General features: G+C 40.1%; 1 protein-coding gene across 1 annotated transcript; it reads right to left on the bottom strand.

Moving 5' to 3' along the window:
* Positions 1-577: 577 nt before the first annotated feature.
* On the bottom strand, positions 578-19,737 carry LRRC58 (leucine rich repeat containing 58). Its single transcript, XM_047791367.1, has 4 exons — positions 19,146-19,737; positions 7,053-7,181; positions 5,851-6,128; positions 578-2,287 (listed from the first exon to the last, which is right to left on the bottom strand). The coding sequence occupies exons 1-4, from the start codon at positions 19,643-19,645 to the stop codon at positions 2,079-2,081; spliced, it is 1,116 nt and encodes a 371-aa protein (XP_047647323.1). The 5' UTR covers positions 19,646-19,737; the 3' UTR covers positions 578-2,078.
* Positions 19,738-23,001: the final 3,264 nt, after the last annotated feature.

The raw sequence follows: 23,001 nt of genomic DNA, 5'->3' as shown, positions 1-23,001 counted from the left end.
TGTAGAATGCAGCTTGCCATGGCTCAAATGGAGACATAAACAAAGACTTTCTATTTCTTCCATTTTATGACATAATCACCCACATACTTCTTTGCTAGGCAGTAGAAAGATACTAGATTACTTCTATAGTCATAGTCAGAAAATTTCTTTAAGTCAAAAGGAAAAAAGAATCTTACTACATTATAACAAGGTGAAGGGATTCACTTTATAGCAGCGTTTCACAACTGCAGTCATGAAACTCTCAGGATGTTTCATGAATTAATAACATATAACGAACAAACTATCCTACAGTATATTTTCTACTAAAATAAAATATATATATATGACAAAAACCTAACCTATGTACATATCATTATTATATAACAATCTGCTTTTAAGAAATGGTGCCCCAGACATGAATGCCAGAAGTTAGAAAGGAGATCATCTGATGTTCCAATGTGTGTGTGTGTCTTCTTTTTAGGGCCGCACCTATGGAAGATGGAAGTTCCAGGCCAGGAGATGGAGCTGCAGCTGTCTGCCTACACCACAGCCACAGCAATGCTGGATCTGAGCCACATTTGCAATGTACACCACAGCTTGTGACAACCCTGGATCCTTAACCCACTGAGCTAGGCCAGGAATTGAACCCACATCCTCATGGATCCTAGTCGGGTTCTTAACCTGCTAAGCCACCACAGGAACTCCCCAACGTGTTTTTGACGTGGGTAATATTTACCAACAAACCATTATGTTATTGCATATTAATCATCTAATGATTGCTAATGTGTGCTGTGTATTTTATTTTATAATATCACTTATAGTTGTACTATTACTCGACTTTTATTGTATACTAAATTAGTTAATAAAAATTTGGTCATTTCTACCAGCAACTTGTGAAACCATTTTCCTCCTATACTTTAAGGGTAAATTTAATACATTTTAAATATTTTATCAATATATTATTTTCAAAAAGCACTCCATGGTTAAACTTGTTTTGGAAACTGTTTTACTGTGTAAAAACACGACTGCTACACCCAATTTAATTTTGCTTGCTGTAATCTTTCTCTAGTTTTTCTTTAAGATGTAGAGGAAGTTATAGTTCAGTACATACAAGCAAAGGAGTTATACTCAACACTAACACTAAAAGTTTAAAACCATTTTCCCATTCCTTTAATGCAAATTATAAGGTAGCTTTCCTATCTTATATCTCTTTTCTGTTAAAAGAAATCTGACAGATTTTTCCATCAAAAACTATTATTCTGTCTTATGATGAACAGGTTGATCAAGACTGTGGCCTCCCCATTAAGTATACAAGTGATTTGTTTATAGAAAATTAAACAAAAAGTGAAGTTAAGGTGGCCATAAGCTCAGACGTCAGGTATACAACTGTTTACCTAGTTCTGCTAAAGCATATTTCAAAGTATTCTGCATAGTATGTCAGGTTATAGGCTGCTCTGGTATCATTTCTTGAATAAATTTCTAAATCCTTGTTATGATTAAGGCACTATTACAGTCATTGCTGGATTATATAAGGATAACAATAATCATCTAGAACAAAGGAGCAGAACTGAAGAGTTTTAAAATCCCATGTAAAATTATATCCCTTACTTTACCAGTCAGTAGGTGAGAAAGGTTTTGGTCCTATATAACCACCTGTGAACTTATCTGAACTCTGAAATCTAGACCTATGGGCAGTACAGGAAAAGAGGGCTAATCCTGTTTAGCGTTCAATCTAAATTCAAAGACAACTCTGGTAAAAATTACAGCTTTGATCATTACTTTCTTCTTCTCAACAGTTACAAGTTATACCGCTCACGGTTTAGTCCATTCCGTGGTGTGACTCATGCAAAACTTGAGTGAAAACTGCAACCAGCCAAATTTGAAACTACCATTCAGAGTGAATTACAACCAAAGAATTCAAACATGGAACTGGATTCATTTCCGCTGAATGGCTAGAAACACAAAACCTTTTACACCATCTTCAACTGTGCAGTGGACATTCAAAATGAAGATAAGGTTTCTAGTGAACTTCAGAGTCTATTCTCTTTTCTGACCACCTCTGTTCAGTATTTAGTGTTTCGCCCCACCCTGCACCCTTTTCAACCAAGAAGAACTTTCTGCATTCTGTGTGCAGCAACGCTAGCTTCATCTTCCGAGTCAGATTCACTCTGGGATGTGGAGCTGTGAGAGGCAGAACTGCAAGGGGATGAGCACTCTGGTGAACACAAGTAGTGCATTAGGGGAAGGCGGTACTTCCCACAGAAGTCCACAAATTTAATTTGTCTGACGCAGCAATCAAAGTAGACTCCTGGAGAGAGGAAGGAATAAGTACAAAGTAACCATTACAAAGCAAGGAGCCACAATTTCTTTTTCAATCCTTTCTCAATCTCTTTATTCTGAAGAAATGTGTTATACAGTCTTCTCTTCTGAGAATCTTAAGCAGAAGCAGTAGCTGCTTTCATAGCTGTTTATGGAAATACTAGAAAGTCCTAAGGATGGCAATTTGACTACAAAGAAAAGCCCAGGAGATTTACCTTAAAGGGAGCTGGCATTAACAGGACACTGTTTACCTAGCTTGTTGTCTCTGGGTGACTTGGTGAACAGTGGCTGATGGAGAGGTTATAGGATACCTCAAGTGCCCTTTCTTCATCCCCAAGCCACCTCTTGGTACTACCTACAGTCAAGAAACTTTAAAAAATACAAAACTCCTTCAATAATTATCTTAAAGAATTAGTTGTTATACTCAAAATTTGCAGAAAGATTAGACCACTCTTGGTACCCTGTTCTTATGTATTGGGGAAGAAAAATTAAAAGTAACAAAATGTCACCTTACATTTCCACAGACTAAATCTACAGTTTCGAAGCTGTTTCACTAATGATCTCACTTGACTTTCATATAATTATATATTGCTAGGCAGACTGAAACTACTATTCAGCTCTTCTGATTCCTAATTTAGTGTTCCTGAACTACGGCCCTTCAGCTAAGTAAAAATACAGCTAAAGATGAAAGGAAAGCAGAAGCTGCTGTGCTGTGGGCTTCTAGCTGCTCCGACTACTAGAAACTGCACATTTTTAACTGACGAAGGCTGTCAGAATGGTTGCAGTATAACTGGAACCAACCACTCTGTGTGCATCAAATAAGAGACCAAGTAAAAGATGTAGTCCAAGCAAAGGAGCAACAATTTTTTTCCTATTTATTTTCTGTTACTTCTCCATTAACTTTCTAATTTTCTGATACCATGGTTAGTATAATTCATGCTTTAAAAAAGGAAATTCATGGCATGTTAATTTGAACAAATCAGGGAAGCAGACAAATTCAATAAATTAATCAATACTAACAATAACCCCCCCAAAATGTGTTAGCTTTGTAAAAGCAGATGCAAGTAATAAAATAAAACATTACAGAATTACCATGAGCTAAAAAAATAGTACTATACTATCTTGTCATTTGTAAGATTTCAGATTATGCGAAGACAAAATATCTCACAAAATATAAAATTACTTTTGTTTAACTTAAGAGTTCAATAACTAAAGTGTCTGAAGGAGAAAATATCAATGGTTCATTTCGAATGTTATCACAAATATTAAGCAAACAATTTAAAAAGTATTTTTGTTTCTAAGATAAATAACACAGCAGTATACTAAAGAAGCCATTAAGAAACCATTTAAGGGAGAAAAGAGAATTCTTGTAGAGGATTGTATCTAGAAAAAGACAGATTCAAAGAAGAGACCAGATACAGACTATTAAGCCTGAAAGCCTGGTGTGAGTGTTGTCTTTTGCCACTGTTAAAGCCAACTTCAGAAAGGAGAACCCACAGGGAAAATCTTAAGCACTTCCAACTTTGGGCGCAGCCTCTACTTCAAAGATTAAGTGGCCAGAAATGGCCCAGAATAGTCATTTTCCTTTTTTAAATTAGTAGTATCTCTTTTATCTTTTATTATTCTTTAAGAAACTTATATCATCTTCTCTTTAACCTCAAAATATTTCTCAAGGCATGATGAGACATACAGGGAAAAGCTCAGCTGGCTCTGATCATCATTATGAAGCATCTTCCCAGCACCTATATTTATCCTACAACAGTAAAAACCATTCTGTATCCCAATTAAATTGGATTTTTTAAAAAGTAATCTTTTATGGAGTTCCCGTCGTGGCTCAGTGGTTAATGAACCCGACCAGGAACCATGAGGTTTCAGGTTTGATCCCTGGCCTTGCTCAGTGGGTTAAGGATCCGGCGTTGCTGTGAGCTGTGGTGTAGGTTGCAGATGCAGCTCAGATCCCACGTTGCTGTGGCTCTGGTGTAGGCCGGTGGCTACAGTTCCGATTAGACCCCGAGCCTGGGAACCTCCATATGCCGCGGGAACAGCCCAAGAAATGGCAAAAAAAAAAAAAAGTAGTCTTTTATGAGGGAGTGAAAATAAAATGACTTGCTATCATTTATGAACTCCCCACACACACACACCCTGGCACACCAGGCCCTTCATAACTTGGCCTCAATGTATCTTTTACTCTTCTCTCATTACTCCCTTAACTGTATATCTAAGCTAAATTATTACTCATCCAACATTCTGTCCTGTATTTTTTTTTTTCCTGTCTTTTAGGGCCACACCCAGGACATATGGAGGTTCCCAGACTAGGGCTCGAACTGGAGCTGTAGCTGCCGGCCTATGCCACAGCCACAGCAACAAGAGGTCTGAGCCACATCTGTGACCCACACCACAGCTCACAGCAATGCCAAATCCTTAACCCACCAAGTGAGGCCAGGGACTGAACCCACATCCTAATGGATACTAGCTGGGATCGTTAACCACTGAGCCACTATGGGAACGCCATGTCCCATATTGTTTTGTTTCCAATTTTACTCTCTCCATCCGCTAATACTTTGTTTTGGGGCCGCACCTGCAGCCTATGGAAGTTCCCAGGCTAGGGGTCAAATTGGAGCAAAAACTGTCAGCCTACGCCACAGCAACTCAGAGATCCAAGAGGCTCTGTGACCTACACCACAGTTCACGGCAATGCCAAAACTGTGACCTGCTGAGTGAGGCCAGGAATCAAGCCCGCATCCTCATGGATACCAGTCAGATTCGTTTCTGCTGTGCCACAGTGGGAACTCCTTGCAAAATTTTCTATCCTCACTCTTACCCTACCAAAATTCAACTCATATGTCAAGAATTGTCTCATTTTTTCCAAATCTAATTAAAAGCACTCCTTCCCTCCCTTGATTCCAATAGTATTTTGGATTCCTACTTCACTCTGTCTTACAATATATCATTTCTTTAATTCTCTCCAAATGCTCTAAACTCAAGAAATTTTGAACTGTGAACTTTTTAATATAATATAAAATTCCAGAGTACATTCCGAAACTGGCACACCTTCAGCCTGTTCTCATACAACTTGAATTGTACTCAATGAAGGTACCTGACACTCAACATGGTGCATCTAAGAAAATGTCCTCCCAATAAATATGAAAGGTGGTCAAATATTTTAGAGATTCTTTTAAAGCAATTAAAACTATTTATACTTATTTTGTGTTTCCCCATGTTAACTTACCTTATCCTATGACAGTCCAAGACAGGATGAGACTCTCTGGGTATTTTCTTTGTACATGAATCCTAAAGTACCATGAAAAGAAGAAATAAGAAAGAAGGGAGAGAGGGAAGGAGGAAAGAAGGGAAGGAAGGAGAGAGGAAGGAAGGAAGGAACACAGAGGGTGAAATGTCTTATTTTATAGCAAAAGGGTGAAAGGGTAAGGGAAACAGATACAGAGGCTAACTGCCTTTCGCTGAAAGAAGACAGCTAATTAAAACAACACTTAGATCATCAATTTAAAGGTAGCTAAATGAACAGGAAACAAGGACACAGAATTAACTTACCTCCACACTTTGGGTTTGGGCAATTGCTGGCTAAACTCAAGTATCTAAGAAGATTCCCAGGAAGATCATAGGGAGTGTACGAAATATTTCGAATTTTAATGGTCCGTGCAGCTAACTCCAGGAGAGTTGGAGGGTCATAGGTTAAATCTCTCACAAAACGAACAACCAGTGGATTTCCACGCAAACTCAATTCTTCCAAATGAATAAGGTTGAGGATCTCTCGAGGCAGGTATGTCAGCAAGTTATTGTGAAGACTGAGGGAACGAAGTGAATGCAACCTGGAACAAATGCAGTACAAAAATCAACAGGAGTAAGCAAGATAACTACTCAGAAAGTTAAGTGAAAAACTCAATTTTCCCCATAAGAATGAGCAACTAAGATTAAAGTCAGCTGAAATAAAAAACAAAATCGAAGACCAGATTTGTAAATGTCATGAAGGATTTTTGCCCACAGAATCTGAGAGAGCTTAAAATACTTAATTCTGATGATTAGCTGATATAAATGCTAGATTTTTTTTTCTTTCTTTTTGTCTTTTGTCTTTTCTAGGGCCACACCCATGGCATATGGAAGTTCCCAGGCTAGCGGTCTAATCGGAGCTGTAGCAGCCAGCCTATGCCACAGCCACAGCAACACCAGATCCAAGCCGCATCTGTGACCTACACCGCAGCTCATGGCAAAGCCCGATCCTTAACCCACTGAGTGAGGCCAGGGATCGAACCCGAAACCTCATGGTCCCCAGTCAAATTCGTTAACCACTGAGCCACACCAGGAACTCCCTAAATGCTAGATTTAAGGGTTTTTTTTGGGGGGGGGGGAGGGCACGTTTTTATCATTCAGATACCCAAAAAAGGAAAGATTTTGAAAGGAAAGATTTTGATCCTTCACATTACCTCACCAGGATAGGAATGCTTCATATCAAATATAAAATAAATAAAATACCATAAGACCTGAGGAAATCTATGCCAAAGAAATATTCTGTTTTTAATTACAGATAAGAGGCTCAACAAACATTTTGAGGAATATATCAGAGCATTTAAAATTAAACAACCCAATTCATGGCAAACCTCAGAACTTAAATTCTTATATGTATCACTTACTTTGAGAACACTTAATTCTTTTCCACAAATCATGTGGGTGAAGAATGCAGGATAATTTCTAAGCATGGATCTCTGTGTACACATAAACTGCCTGAAAATACTCACTGTGAAAGATGAGGAGGCACACTCTGGATTTTGTTGTCACATAATACCAAGTAATTTAGAGAAGGCAGATTTCCTAATTCTGGTGGAATTTCTTTGATGAAGTTTCCTCCAAGATATAAACACTCTAAACTGCAGAAATAAATGGAAAAAATATAAACAAAAGTTGGACAAGCACCTCACTGTCTTTATTACAATGAATATATATCATTTATTCATTCAGCAAATGTTTTACTCAGGATTTCTATGTGCTATACAGTCTCTGGTGAAATAATGAAATCTTCAGGAAGCTTATATTATAGGTAAGCAGACAAGACACACTAATGTTAGACAATATTATAAATATAATATTATAAATACAAAATGAGGCCCCAAATAAGCATAACATGATTAAGATACCAATATAAGCAGGACAATCCATAAATGATGTAGGAGTTTAAAAAGTAGAGCTATAAAAGAAGGACAGAGCAGCTCTGACTGGGAAGGCCTCCCAAAAGTAATGTGACTTCGGCTAGACTATAAATTTAGCCCACACAGGGTAGGAAGGAAGAGGACACTTCAAGTTGGAAGACAGGTCTTTTATGGATTAATGACTACATCTTTTAACATGTAAGAAGAGAATCCATGTTGAGGAACCTGGAGAGAGATACAGCTGGAGAAAGGCCAAGTTACAGCAACCCTGAACCCTGAGTTCCATGTTGGTGGGCTTGAATTTGATGTTTTACCAGGCAATGTGAAAAACACTAGCTTTTTTTTTTTAAAAAAGAGTGAAAAATGTGGGTTCAGTCTGTATTTCCTTTTTTTAATTTTTTTTTTTCTGGCTGCGCTTGCAGCACGTGGAATTTCTCGGGCCAGGGAATGAACCTGCGCTGCAGCAGCGACTGGCGCCAATGCAGTGACGACACCAGATCTTTAACCCACTGCACCACAGGAGAACTCCTGAAAGTCTATATTTCTTCTTTGCTCTTATTATAGCAAATGCAGTCTTCAGAGCTAACAAAATAAATTATGTAACACTGACTACTCTTATGAAATTAAAAGTTCCAGATAATTATCTTATTTTCCAATAAGTTAACAACATTTCAGACATAGCATATATTGCACCAAAATGTACTGCCACTCCTGATGACTGCAGAAAGGCTCTCCCCAAAAGATTTTTGTAGGGGATGGGACTGGGGTTAGAGGAATCAGTTCTTACTACATAAATAAAACGTATATACATAAATAAAATGTATACACACAGACATTTCCCATTATTATGTTACTTTTGTCTTCCTGTTAAATTTACTAACTCAGGAGACACTATCATTCTCTTAAGATACTTTTAAACGTAGGGAAAAATGGCCTACTAAACTGTTACCCAAACTTCTAGGGTATGAATTGACTGGGATACTTTCTTTTTTCTTTTTTTTACAGCCACACTTGTTTTATATGGAAGTTCATGGGCCAGGGGTTAAACTGGAGCTGCAGCTGGGGCCTATGCCACAGCCACAGCAACACCAGTTCTGAGCCACATCTGCAATCTATGCTGCAACATAAAATTCTTAACCCTTTGAGCTGGCCAGGGATCAAACTGCATCCTCATAGAGACAATGTTGGGTCCTTAACCCACTGAGTCAGGACAGGAACTCCTAACTGGGGTACTTTTAAAGCTACAAAATCCAGGCCCCACCAGATCTACTAAATGAGACTTCCAGGGGAAGGACCTCAGAAGTGGCAGATTTCAGGGTACAAGATGTAATGTTAAAAGAAAAAGACACATGCACCCGCATGTTCATTGCAGCACTATTCACAATAGCCGAGACACGGAAACAACCCAAATGTCCATCGACAGATGATTGCGTTAGGAAGATGTGGTATATATACACAATGGAATTCTACTCAGCCATAAAAAAGAACAATATAATGCCATTTGCAGCAGCATGGATGGAACTAGAGACTCTCATACTAAGTGAAATAAGTCAGAAAGACATATAACATATGATATCACTTATATCTGGAATTTAATATAAGGCACAAATGAATCTTTTCACAGAAAAGAAAATTATGGACTTGGAAAATAGACTTGTGGTTGCTGAGAGGGAGGGAGTAGGATGGTTTGGGAGCTTGGGGTTAATAGATGCAAACTATTGCTTTTGGAATGGATTAGCAATGAGATCCTGCTGTGTAGCACTAAGAACTATGTCTAGTCACTTATGGTGGAGCATGATAATGGGAGAAAAAAGAATGTATACATGTATGTGTAACTGGGTCACCATGTTGCACAATAGAAAAGAAAATTGTACTGGGGAAATAATAAAAAATTAATTAAAAAAATAAAATTACTTAAAAAAATCTAATATTAAAAGAAAAAGACAAATTGGGGAGGTCCCGTTGTGGCTCAGTGGAAATGAATCTGACTAGTATCCGTGAGGATACAGGTTTGATCCCTGGCCTCATTCATTGGGTTAAGTATCAGGCGTTGCCCTGAGCTGTGGTATAGGTCACAGACATGGCTCGGATCCTGTGTTGCTGTGGCTGTGGTGCAGGACAGCAGCTACAGCTCCGATCTGACCCCTAACCTGGGAACCTCCACATGCCATGGGTGTGGCCTTAAAAAAAAAAAAAGACAAACTACCCTGCAGAGTTATAGCTAATTACAATCTACAGCAGCATTTAAGAGCACTCCTTAGCCAAGGCCCTGCTAACGCTTAACTATCATCACTTACTTTAATTTTTTTCTATTTTTTACTCTTTGCTGGTGTGAAAATGGTGCCATTCTGTACTTTTGATCTTACCTAATTATTAGCAAAGTTTGGCATCTTTTTATGTTTTGGGCCATTTGTACATTTGCAGAGAATTGCCTGTTCCTGTCCTTTACCCATTTCCTCATAGATTATATGGCTTTCTCTTTTTAATTTTAGAGCTTTGTTGTTAACAAATGTTAAGCTCTACATAACCTTGATCTTCTGTGGCCTAGAGCATGGTCTGTTTTTGTTCACATTTTATAAGAAGAACATGTAGCTGTTAGGATTGAGCTTGTTAACTGTGCAATTCAAAATTTTTATAGTGTCTCTTATTATTTCACCTTCTTACTCAGGTGGTTAGTTTCCTATCAGAACCATGGTTTTCCCTCTTTCCTTATAGTTCTGTCAATTTTTGTTATCTTTCTCCTCAAAATATGGAAGCTGAGGATACATTCAAGTTCATGAATGTTAAAACTTCTTATTGTAGCATTCCTTAATTCACACAAAGCATTTCTCTTTCATCTGTTAATCCATTCTGCCTTAAAAATCTATTTCCTCTGATTATCAATATTACCTACCGGTTTTATTTTTGTTAGTATTTATTTTATTTAATCCTAGCTCCATCACTTACCAGTATAAGAACTTGCGCCAGTTACTTAATCTCATTGTGCCCCAGTTTCCTTTTCATTTTATTATTACTATTATTTTTGGCCATGTCTGCAGCATGCGGAAGTTCCTGGGGCAGGGATCGAACCCAAGCCACAGAAGTGACACCAAATCCTTAAATACTAGGCCACCGGGGAACTCTTTAAAATGGAATAATGTTATTATATATTATAAAGTGCCTTATTAACAAATATGAACTAGGCACCTACCATGTGCCAGGCATCATTTCAGGGAATACAGTGTAAATAAGACCAAGCTCTTGACCTTAAGGAAGCTTACTTACATTTTAGTGAGAGAGTAAGTCAATAAATGTGTGGTGTGTGTGGGTGTGTGTAGATAGCTTTAAGGGTTAAAAAGAAAAATGGAGGAAATCAGATGGTGATGGAAGTGAAACTGTGGTTAGAGTGGTCAGAAGAGGAGATGACACATGAATGAAGATCTGGATGAAATGACTGAGTACAAATTCCTGAGGTGGAAAAAAGCATGGTGTGCTGTGAAAGAGCAACACGGCCAGTATGGGTTCATTGGGTGATAGAGGTGGGAGAGCAGTGGTCAGTGAGTTAGCCTGGAAAGGCCAGATTACAGGGGTTCCAGTCACTTGAGACCTTCACAAGGATTTTCGAATTCTATCCTAGGTAGGAAGGGTTTTGAACAAAGACTAGTGGTGAAACCTGACCTACATTTCAGAACAATCACTTCTCGTTACTGTATGAAAAACAGTGGGGGAAGTGGCAGGGAGAGGCAAGGGCAATGGGAGGAGTAGAACACGAAGACCAGACTGGAGCCTAACGCAATTAAGTCCAGATGTGAAACGACAGAGATTTGCTTGGTACTTCTTTCTCTACCTCTTAATTTTCAATGTACTGAGGTATTTCTATTTTAAGTACAACTTGTGTAAACAGCACACAGCTTGACTGTTGATTATTTACACTCATATTTTCTATTGCCATAGTATATCTCAATGTCTTTCCCTTCAGTCTGCCTTTTGCTGTGTTCATTAAGTTTCCTTTCGTCCCACTCCCCCGCTATTGTTTTGAACTGTATATACTACTTCTATTTGAACTGTAAATGCTACTTCAATTTCCTGTGCTCTCCTCCTCCCTCCCAAACACACATCAATGCTCCCCCTTGGTCATTTTCACATCATCAAGTAGAATTACTTCTACCTTGGAGTTCCCGTCGTGGCGCAGTGGTTAACGAATCCGACTAGGAACCATGAGGTTGTGGGTTCGGTCCCTGCCCTTGCTCAGTGGGTTAACGATCCGGCGTTGCCATGAGCTGTGGTGTAGGTTGCAGACGTGGCTCAGATCCCGCGCGCGTTGCTGTGGCTCTGGCGTAGGCCGGTGGCTACAGCTCCGATTCGACCCCTAGCCTGGGAACCTCCATATGCTACGGGATCGGCCCAAAGAAATAGCAAAAAGACAAAAAATAAATAAATAAATAAATAAATAAATAAAAGAATTACTTCTACCTTGCTGTGAAAATAAATTAACTTATTCCCAATCAATAATTACTCAGATTCACCAATATGTTTTACCAATTTCTTTGTTAACCACTATTTTCGGCACTTGCTACTTCTTTTAAAGTTCATTTTTCTTGGAGTAATCCTTTAGAAGTTCTTTCAATAAGGACTCAGTTGTTAATCTTTGAGTCCTTTATCTCAGCTGTTTTTATTTTTTTCCCTTCACACTTGAATAAGAGTTTGGCTGGGCAAAAAATTATAGGCTGACAGTTACTTTTTCTTAGCACAATGAAGATACTGCTCTATTACCTTATTACAGCCCATACTGCTTTTTTTTTTTTGTCTTTTTGCCTTTTCTAGGGCTGCTCCCATGGCATATGGAGGTTCCCAGGCTAGGGGTCTAATCAGAGCTGTAGCCGCTGGCCTACACCACAGCCACAACAACGCCAGACCCGAGCCTCGCCTGCGACCTACATCACAGTTCATGGCAACACCAGATCCTTAACCCACTGAGTGAGGCCAGGGATCCAACCCAAAACCTCATGGTTCCTAGTCAGATTCATTAACCACTGTGCCACGAGAGGAACTCCCAGCCCATACTGCTATTATTCCTTTGTAGGTAATATTTTTTCTTAGTAGCACTTTTAGAGTCTTTTTTTCTTTCTTTCTTTTTTAATGATGATTTTCATTTTTTCCATTATAGCTGGTTTACAGTGTTCTGTCAATTTTCTACTGTATAGCAAGGTGACCCGGTCATACATACATGTATACATTCGTAGGGTCTTTTTTTCTTTATCCTCATTGTTCTAAAGTTTTATTATGATATGTCAAGATATCAGTTTAGAGCACTCTCTTTAATTGTGGGAAATTCTCAGCTACTATTACTTCCTTTTCTTGTCTACATTCTCTTTATTCTCTTTCTGGAATTCCCAGCAAACAGCAGTTTTGAACTTCAGGATCTATTTTCCACTCCTCCTAACATTTCTTTCATACTTCCCATTTCTTTATATTTTTGTGCTGCATTCCAGGAGAATGCCTCAGTAAGTTTTAGCTTACTGATTCACTCATCAGCTGATTTCATTCTACCATTCAGCCCACTGAGTTCATAATTACATATTTTTATTTCTAGAAATTCCAATTGGAATTTTCATAGTTGTCAGTTTTAAAACTTCTTATTCTTGCTTCACTAGTGAATTTCCCTCTTGTACCTCTCTGAAGTTAAGAAACGTATTTTAAAGTCCTTTACAAATGGTCTTATACGTATTTTTCAGATATAATTTCTTCCATTTGCTGACATTATTATTTGTATTTCATAATCTCAGCCTTCCTTGATATGTGATGATTCGAAAAGCCAATTTGAATCTGGTTTTGTCATTTTAAAAACATATTGATATTCTTTTTAAAATTTTTTATTCTGTAATCTTTTCAAGATTGCATTTCTTTCTTTAGATTTATAATGCTAAGTAAAAAAGCAAGCAGAAAACTTTAACCCTGATAGGCTATTTTTTTTTCTCTTTTAAGGATTTCCTTGAACAAAAATCAATGATCTAGATATAAAATTGAATTCCCCTATATAAAATGTTTAAAGCACTGATGAAAAAGGTTCCCAGACAGGATTTTTTTTATCTTACAGGTTTTAGATTAAGTTATTGCTCAGTCACTCAGAAATTTCTATTCTTTAATGATGAGAGTTACTATAATAGAATATAGTAGAGTAGAAGAGAATATTTGGGGTCTAAAACAGGAACTTCTCCGGAAAAAGAACAATTTAATGAGACCACTGGGGGAAAAAAATTTATCAAACTTGGAATTCCTTTGGATTCAATAGTTACACAACAACCTGCAATTCAGTCTGAGGGAGAAAAGAAAATAAAGTGAAGAAAGGGGGGAGTGAGTCTTGAGAGCAAAAACAAATATTGTTCTTTCTTTATGTTAAGTCAGGAACCAAGAGAAACCAGTCTCTGATGGTCAGTTACTACTCAATGTCTTCCCTCAGTGTTTTGGAGTTGGTGGGGAAATACACAGATGAAAGGACGCCCAAGCTAAATAGTTACTGTGACTTTGGCAGAGAAAAAATCTGATGTTCTGAAATAGAACTAAGCCCAAGATTTCAAACCATATAAATCTCTCCTGCAACTGATGGGTATTATTAATCAGAGTATACAATTAGCATATTACATTTACATTTTCAGGCTTATTTCTCGCTTTGAAACTCAAATAATTCCCAACGTTCTTGTACTTAAAGCCTTTCTTTCAATGATTTGTGGGAATTACATTTCTAAAACACACTCTACTGCTTCCAAACATGCTTTTTTATAAGGATAAAGGAAACTACTGTTGAATTTAAAGCAAAACTGCAGTATTTAGTAATTCTTGTGTGTGGAACAAGCCTATTTTTTTTAGAGTTTGACAAATACAAAAAAACCCCAGGAAAATCATTCACGAAATTTAAGAGAGAATTCTTCCTTTCTTTTTTATTTAGGGTTAACAGACCAAACTTAAATTTGTTTTATTTAGGGTTAACAGACCAAACTTAAATTCCTTTCCAATCCTTAGGAATACTTAAGTGGGTACCCTTCCCTCCAGGAAGGCCCCTGATCCACTGAAAAAATACACTACAGTTTCAGTGTCAATCAACTTCAACCACAGATATACGCAGGAAATGCTCTGCTTCTCCACCCAAAGAAAAATGACATTAAATATAACAAAAAATATATACATTAATCCTATATTATGGTTGGTAAAAGGGAGACGGAATTAAAGTGAGATAGTGAGATAGGTTTGTACACAAAGAGGCAGAAAACAGAAAATAAGAGAAACACAGAAAGATAAGGACCATATATTTGTAGATAAAGAAAGTTTTCTTGAGGTGGCATCTCCACATTATACCATTCCATTTTCAAATACCACAGGCTTTTAAAGTACATTATATGTTCAAAGTAGAAGCACAAATGAAGGAATCATATCTTGGTACTTGCGCCAGACTAAGGCATTAAAAGATAGAAGTCAGCAGGAAGAAGTTGAGAGCCAAAGAAAAACTCAGTATGTAATCCTAAATGGGGAAAAGAGTTTTTATTTAAACTTTATTGCATTCTATTTATCATCTGGTTGAGTGATTTCTTTTGTAAGATATCAACCTACTGCACACTAGCTTCAAAACACTCCAGAACATTAATATTTAGCTTTTAATTCTAACAAAATTTTCACATCTTTAATTTCTAAAACCACATCAAGCAGATAGTGAGAGAGGGGTCATGAACAGAAAAACAAAGGCATTACTTGAGACGAAAAGATTGTGGGGAATGGTACCAATAAAACTCACTTGTGCTTAAACATACTTTCCAAATGTCTAGCATCCTGAATGCCAAAGAACTTTTGTTCTCCTAAACAAAGTCTACTACCCATTGGGTGATAAGTTAGTAAGTTCTTCCTCAGTTAATGTCTGAGCTAGTTGAGAGGAATAAAAAGTAAGTTCAGAAAAAGAAACAGGTCAAAGTATGAATTACACCTACTTTTTCAACATTATAAAAAACAAAATCAAGTTTGTCCATATACTAGCCAAACAGTTATACCTAATTGTTGAAGAAGAACCTAATATTTTGATGGAAAGAATCAATATCCACAACCTCATGATTCACACCAAGCCTAATTTACTCCAGGGCAATGAAGTTGATCATAAAAATAAGATTTTCACCATCTACTTATTTGTTATACCCCAAAATCACCTTTCAGAAATTATTTTTAAAAATTCTGCCACTAAGGAAAAGGATCAACAAAGTACAGAAGACATACATGAAGACACCCTGCTAAATCTGGAGAGATCAAATATGCCAATTAAGCTAGGAGTATTTATTTGTTATTTCCTCCTGGAATGATGGAGGGTGGGGAGAAAAGGGATATATACGGCATTATTTTTTATTTTATTTTATTTTTTGTCTTTTTAAGGCCACACGCACAGCATATGGAAGTTTCCAGGCTAGGGGTTGAATTGGAGCTGTAGTTGCCAGCATATGCCACAGCCAGAGCAACAAGGAATGTGAGCCACGTGTGTGACCTACACCACAGCTCATGGTAAAGCCGGATCCTTAACCCACTGAGTGAGACCAGGGATCGAACCTGCATCCTCATGTATACTAGCCATGTAAGTTATTGCGGCGCCACAACGGGAGCTCCTGTATTATTTTTTCAATTGCTGTTCAAGAGCGTAAATGTATTCCTAATGTCCAAAACCACCACTCTTGGTTTTAAAAGCAATATGGCAGGGAGACCCCTGGTGGCCTAGCTGTTAAGGATACAATATGTCACTGCTGTAGCTTGGGTTTGATTCCTGGCCTAGGAACTTCTGAGTGCTCGGCCAAAAAAAAAAAAAGGCAATATGGCATAGTATACAAGATAAATGTTAGCAATGAGGTCTGGGGATTCATCTATATTCTAAGAGAGGATAGTGTTCTTGGGCAGATTCCTTGGGATTTGAGTGACTGAACCGCCACCGCTATATTTTGGAAGCTGAGAAGCATTATTTCATAGTAAGGAGTAAGTAACCTTTGAGGGTTGAAACATGAATCTTACTGTCACTATCTGGCCTCAAGCAAGCCACTGACACTAAATCTCGGTTTCTTCACCTGTAAAAATAAGGGGTGTATCAGGCCCATTGCCTAAGCTGTTTCCTCTTCTACGAGGATATTTCTACATGACCCTTTTAAGCCTACATTCAGCTAGAGTTTATATTTGGAGCATATAACCTAAACCTTTACTGATTCTTATCAGCAAAGAGAAATGGAGCACACAACTGAAAAATTAAAACACTGACATAAAAGAGCCTACACACAATTAGAGACAAAGGTACAAGGTCCCCCAAAAATTCAGGTCAATCACGAAAATGGCTTTAGCCCGACCACATATGCAATAGAACAGAAGTCAGAAGAATTATGTTCTAGCCCTTCTGTCACTTGTGTCACTGTCATGGGTTGGGAGTCAGAGGTCCCACAAGTCAAATCCATTTCTACCACTCACTGGCTCTGTGATCTTATGACCTTGCCTCTCAGGGCCTCGGTTTCTTACTCTCATCTCACAGAGTCATTGCGAGAATTAAAAAGCATATTTAAAGGACGTACCACAGGGCCTACTGCAGTGTAAGTATTCAATACATGGAGTTCTTGCCTACCTTCCTCCTCATGTGGTGGAAATAACCTTTGTTCTAATATTAGTATATTAAACAAATTCAAATGACAATGTTGGAATTACATAACATCAAAATTAGAGGGAACCAAGGCCTGACAATGTAACATCTAAATCTCTCTCCAACTCTTCTATTTCTTTCTATCTCTTCCAGCATCACTCTGATATAAGCCACCATCATCTCTCATTCTACTAGGGTAGCCTCCTTCCAGCCAACCATCACAATCTCTTCTCATCTCTCCACCCTTCCTCACTCCATTCCTGTACAGCAACAAGACAGAGGTGCTTTCTTCTTCTTCTTCTTGGCTGCACCTGCAGCACATGGAAGTTCCTGGGCCAGGGACTGAATCCAAGCTGCAGCTGCAACCTACCCCACAGCTAAGGCAACACCAGATCCTTAACCCACTATGCCACAGCAGGAACTCCCAGATGTGCTTTTTTAAAAACTCTTCCATGTGTACTTAGAATGAAATCAAAACTACCATGGCCTTCATGATATGACATGGCTTGAGATCTAGTCTGAAAATTCTATTTTCCACTTTCCTTCTAGGTCACTTCCTCACTATGATCTAGTAAAATATCTTCTTTTAAGTATTTTGGCCTTCGGTCCCTGCCTCTGGACTTTCACACACACTGTTCCTTCTGGACTGATCGCATCCCACCTTCTCCTGGTTAATTCTTACTCTTCCTTTAAAAGCTCAATTCAAATGTTATTTGCTCAAATACCAAACGAAGTTACTTTGTTTTAAGGTACTCTGTGCTTCTTCACAGAACGTATAACTACTGTAATGAAATAATGAAGTTTACAGTCAGGTGTTTAATGTCTCCTCTGTTTGAAATTACCCATGAGGGCATAATCCTACTCACCACTGTATCCCCAGCACCTAGGACAGTGCCTGACACAGGGTAGGTGCTCAAAAATCTGTTGGTGAGTAACAAAGGGACATCTTGTCCAAATACCTCATTTTGCTTATCAGGAAACTGTAGTCAGGGTATGCTAAGCGACTTGCCTAAGACTGGGGCACCAACAGTTGTTATTCTTAGGTCAATTTCTTTTCACTGCACTTAACTCAGGTCCTTTCAATTCTAATATTCTGTTATCTTGGAAAATTCAATAAAGAGATGGAAGATACTTTTTTTTCATTTTGGACAATACACTTCCCCGTACTTTATTTCTCCCCTGCAGGGCACCTTTAGGAGACTTTTGTTATCCTGCATTCCTGCTTCCGTCTTCCATTTAATTCAACATACATTTAGTGACTAATCTAGCAGATGAGGCGGACCTGTAAACAAGGAATTATAATCAATAAGGTAAGTGCCGCGGTAGGATGAATGGTTCCCAAGAAGTACAGTTTAGACAATTATTAATTGTTGTCCAGGAAGTAGTAACAGAAGGAAACAAACAACAAAAAATGACCCTCAAAACAGGTTTTAAGGATGAGCAGGGGTCTGTCCCGTGCAAGCAACATTCTAGGCAAAAGGAACAACAATGTACAGAGGCACTGTATCCATTCAACACACATTTAGTGAGAGCCTACAAGCTGCTGGTAAAGTGCACAGCTCGGTGAATTCCACAAACAGTATTGCTGGTATTGCCAAGGAGAAGATGGAGTAGGTAACGCAGTGGCAAGCAGGGATCAGATCAGAGTTCCTTTGTATGTCACTTTACAAGACATAAACTTTGATCTACAGGCATGGAAAACCACCCAAGACTCCGGAGCAATTAAGTGACAACCTCAGATTTACATATGTTTGAGTATATGCTCAGTTCGGATCACTTCCAGTGACCCCAGAAAAACAGAAAAAATATCTCGAAAATCTGCACAGCGCAAACACAACAAACCAAACGCTGTCACACCCATGATCCTATCAGCTCCTCAGTACAACTCACTGAGTTGGCAGGGCAACCAAAGAGTTCAAGAGCCTGGACTTGAGAGAGTTACGTGACAACCAACGGGCGCCAAGATCAGGCGCAGGGCCCCGGAACTACCGGGGCCTCGGGACACCCACCCTCGACCCTGTGCTGGGGCCTCCCTACTCTCGGGCAGGCCGGCACCCGCTCACCTCCTCAAATTTTCGATCTCAGCCGGGATGCTCTGAAGCTGGTTGCCTCCAAGGCTGAGGGTCTGCAGCGCACGCAGCTCCAACACCGAGGTGGGCACCTCCTGGAAACAGTTCCCGCTGAGGTTGAGCACCTGGAGGCTGCGGCAGAGCGGCGACTGGGCCAGGCCCTTGGGCAGCGCGCCGGGCCCGCCGAGACGGTTATTCTTGGCCAGCAGCGTGCGCAGGCCGCTCAGCGCTAGCAGCTCCGGCCCCAGCGCGGTCAACGCGTTGCCGCTCACGTCCAACAGTTGGAGGTGCGGGAAGCCGCTGCCCAGCGCCCGCGGCAGCGACACCAGACGGTTGTGCGGCAGCAGCAGCCGTAGCAGCGCCTCCCGCGTGCCGCGCCGCTCCTCGCCCCGCGCCTCCAGCTCCGACTCCAGCGTCTCGGGAGAAACGCTGAGGCGGGACAAGTTCAGCTCGGCCTCGCCGGCCGCGGCCACCGGCGCTCCGGCCTCCTGCATCCCGGCCACCGCGTCGCGCACAGCGCGACCCACAGGCCGGGAGCTCCGCGGCGCCCCGGAACCTGAACCGAGGGCTGCGTCGGAAGTGGCGCGGGCGGGCGCTAACCCCGCGGCCACCCCCCCCACCCCCCCGCGGAGTCACGCGACGCTAGGAGGCGGGGTGCGCGCGCCGCTCAGGGGCCGGACTCCGCCTCGCGGGGCGCGCCGCAAGGATCCCTTGAGCCGGGCGGGGGCAGAGAGCAGTCAGTGCTCGGATTACTCTCTGAGCCTGGCTGGGTCCGGGCAGCCGTCCTCTATAGCTCTTGAAGTCTGGTGACCTGTCCCCGGATTCCAGGGTGGCCTCGGTAAACAGCCCGAGGACAGTTTGGTTATTTGGCTTTGAGGGTTCGCGCGTGACGGTGCACTGCCTTCTGAGTCCCTGGTTTCGGAGTGGGGGCCCCTGGTCTGCGGGAGCCAGCGAGGACACAGGACTTTAGTGATGATTCAGTTGCATGACAGCAAGACCCAGGAATTCAAAGTCCCGGGATTGACCAAGCCGACTTAAAAGTGCGAAGGCAGCTGAACTAGAAATCGGGACTCTTGGATCTTACCTCGGGTTCTGCTGTTAAATAACTTTGTTTCCTCGGACAGGGGATTTGATTTCAGTTTCTCCATCCAAAAAAAATATGGCTAATCCTTGGCCTGCTTGCCCTAGAGGATTTTTTTTTTTTTTAAAGGAATGTGTGTCAAGAACATTTCACCATTTTAGCTGTAGAAGCACTTCTGTGGTTTTTGGTTTAAGTTGCAGTGGCTGGAAATGAATTTGGGAGCCATGGCTGAGTTTTCGTTAATTTGAAGTAGCTCAAATTGATCAGAATTCCTTTGTATGTCACTTTACAAGACATAAACTTTGATCTACAGGCATGGAAAACCACCCAAGACTCCGGAGCAATTAAGTGAGAAAGCATTGAGATTTTACTTCAGGTTAAAACTTCAATTTAACTGGAAAAGTCCTGATTCTGGCTTTCATGTAGTACTTCTAAACCTGTTTTCGCCCTTGCCCTAAAGTCGGTTTTTTTCTGAAATTTTTATAATTTTGAAAAGTCATGGATAGAAATGAAAATATTTAGTGTATTTTTTTTACAAAGCTTATGCATAAAAATGTTAGACGATTGTGTATAACCAGTGCTATTAAATTGCTTTCTTCCTAAAAAGAATAAAGTTAACTTTTTTCTTGCCGGTCATTTGTGTGAGAAATTATGCTTTTTACCTCCTGCCAAACTTTAACTTAATTTCTGATTGATTTATGGTTATGGGAGGATACACTTTGTGAGTTTAAAGCAGGGATGGAATGTTTTTAAAACCAATGGAGTGTCCTGAATTTGAAACCTGTTTTGAAAGGGTCCTTTTAAAAAGTAGACTTTACTTGGGATCAAGATAACAGTCTGGCAGGAACCTAACGTGTGAAAATTGCAAATGTTTAAAATAATACGGGAGTTCCCGTAGTGGCGGGCAGTGGTTAACGAATCCGACTAGGAACCATGAGGTTGCGGGTTCGGTCCCTGCCCTTGCTCAGTGGGTTAACGATCTGGCGTTGCCATGAGCTGTGGTGTAGGTTGCAGACGTAGCTCGGATCCTGAGTTGTTGTGGCTGTGGTGTAGGCCGGTGGCTATAGCTCCGATTCGACCCCTAGCCTGGGAACCTCCATATGCCACGGGAGCGGCCCAAGAAATGGCAAAAACACCAAAAAAAAAAAAAAAAATTCAGTTTTATCCTTTTTAAAATGTGATGCGTCTATGATTAAAAAAAAATAAACTGACAGGAATGTAATGTAAAAGGAGAAAAAACAAATATGGTTCAGAAATAGAGTTAAGATCACAAATCTGTGACATTAACGGGGGAAAAGATGGAAATAGACTCAATTGTAGAGCATGACCTTACCTGGTAGAAAGTTTTGAAGATATGTTGAGAGTACTGGGAGGATCCCTCCCTTGCTCATTATAATAACCCTCTCTGTCTCAGCTACCATGGATGTGTCTCTTTGTTGAAGCTAGATGGGTCTAAATAAAGCAGCAGCCCTCACCACTACAGTGGGTCTTGAAACTACCCATCAGCTTGGAGAGTTCTGAAAACCCTCTGGGAGGTGAGGGAGATTTGGTGGCTCGTGAGCCTTCACAGTGATGAAGCCCATCTTATGGCCAGCTGTCGGAGAGGCCAGGGAGGCCATGGGGGCAGCACAGAGTGTAAAGGGAAAAGGAGACAACATGATGCATTATCTAGGGAAAGGGAGATGGATTACGGGGAATTGGGAAAATATATTCGTACTTGCCCACTTATCAAAATTTTGGGTCAGATTGATTATGTGTCAGGATATGTCTCCTGACTAAAATGTTACTGAAAAAAGGAGACCAGATCAAGGGCACTTCCTTCTTCAGCCACCTGGCCAGGTTTCCTGAGGGCAGGAACTGTGTCTGTTTACCTTAGCAACTCCCCCAGGACAAAGTAGGCACTCAGTAAATAGTGAGTGAATGAAATAAATACATGAATAGGTTTTGGCATGCTTGACTAGGATGGCTGCTATTGCCCAGTTGACCGCAGAAAAAAAACAAGAAATAAGCTGAGTGAAGAATCCTTTCATAAACTGCACCAGTTTTCGAGGCAACGTGCCAAAGTACATGAAGTGTGGGCTTTGGCTTTCAAATCCCACCTCTGGAAATCAGATTTCTCTTACTTGATCTCGATTATGTTATTAAACCTCTTTAGTCTTGTCTCATTATCTGATTATGATGAATATTGTTTGTTTTGTAGGGTCATTATAAGGGTTAAAGCTAAAGAGCTTAGCCTAGTATCTAGCATGAGACAAATACTCTGTAGGTAGTGGCAATCATTCTTATTAGCAGTAACAGTAATAGCAGTAATTGTTATAATCATTCCTCTCTCCCACATTTTAGATCATTATCAAGGTGAAGAGAAACAAAGTTGAGAAGAATCTTTACTCATAATGGCACAATTTCCTGCATCAACGTGGTTTTCTGCTCTGGGTCAGGTCATGTTTTGGAGATTAGAATTTGAGAGCTTAGTCTGAACTCTTTTGTCCTTGTCTTGACACCCAAGATTTATGCTTATTTTCCTATATGTTTCCAAATTATATCAAGACCTTGTACCCCCTAAACTGAACTCCTACTTCCATTCCAACTATTTCTGATTCAGATAACCTTTTGTTTTGTTTTGTTTTGTTTTTAGGGCCGCACCCATGTTCCTAAGGCTAGGGGTTGAATCGGAGCTGCAGCTGCCAGCCACAGTCACAGCCACAGCAATGCAAGATCTGAGCCACGTCTGCAACCTAAGCCACAGCTCACGGCAATGCCAGATCCTTA

Source organism: Phacochoerus africanus, chromosome 1 (genome assembly GCF_016906955.1).
Source record: "Phacochoerus africanus isolate WHEZ1 chromosome 1, ROS_Pafr_v1, whole genome shotgun sequence".
Classification (NCBI taxonomy): Eukaryota; Metazoa; Chordata; class Mammalia; order Artiodactyla; family Suidae; genus Phacochoerus; species Phacochoerus africanus.
Note: the sequence above shows the minus strand (reverse complement) of the source record. Positions and strands in the feature narration are given on the sequence as shown.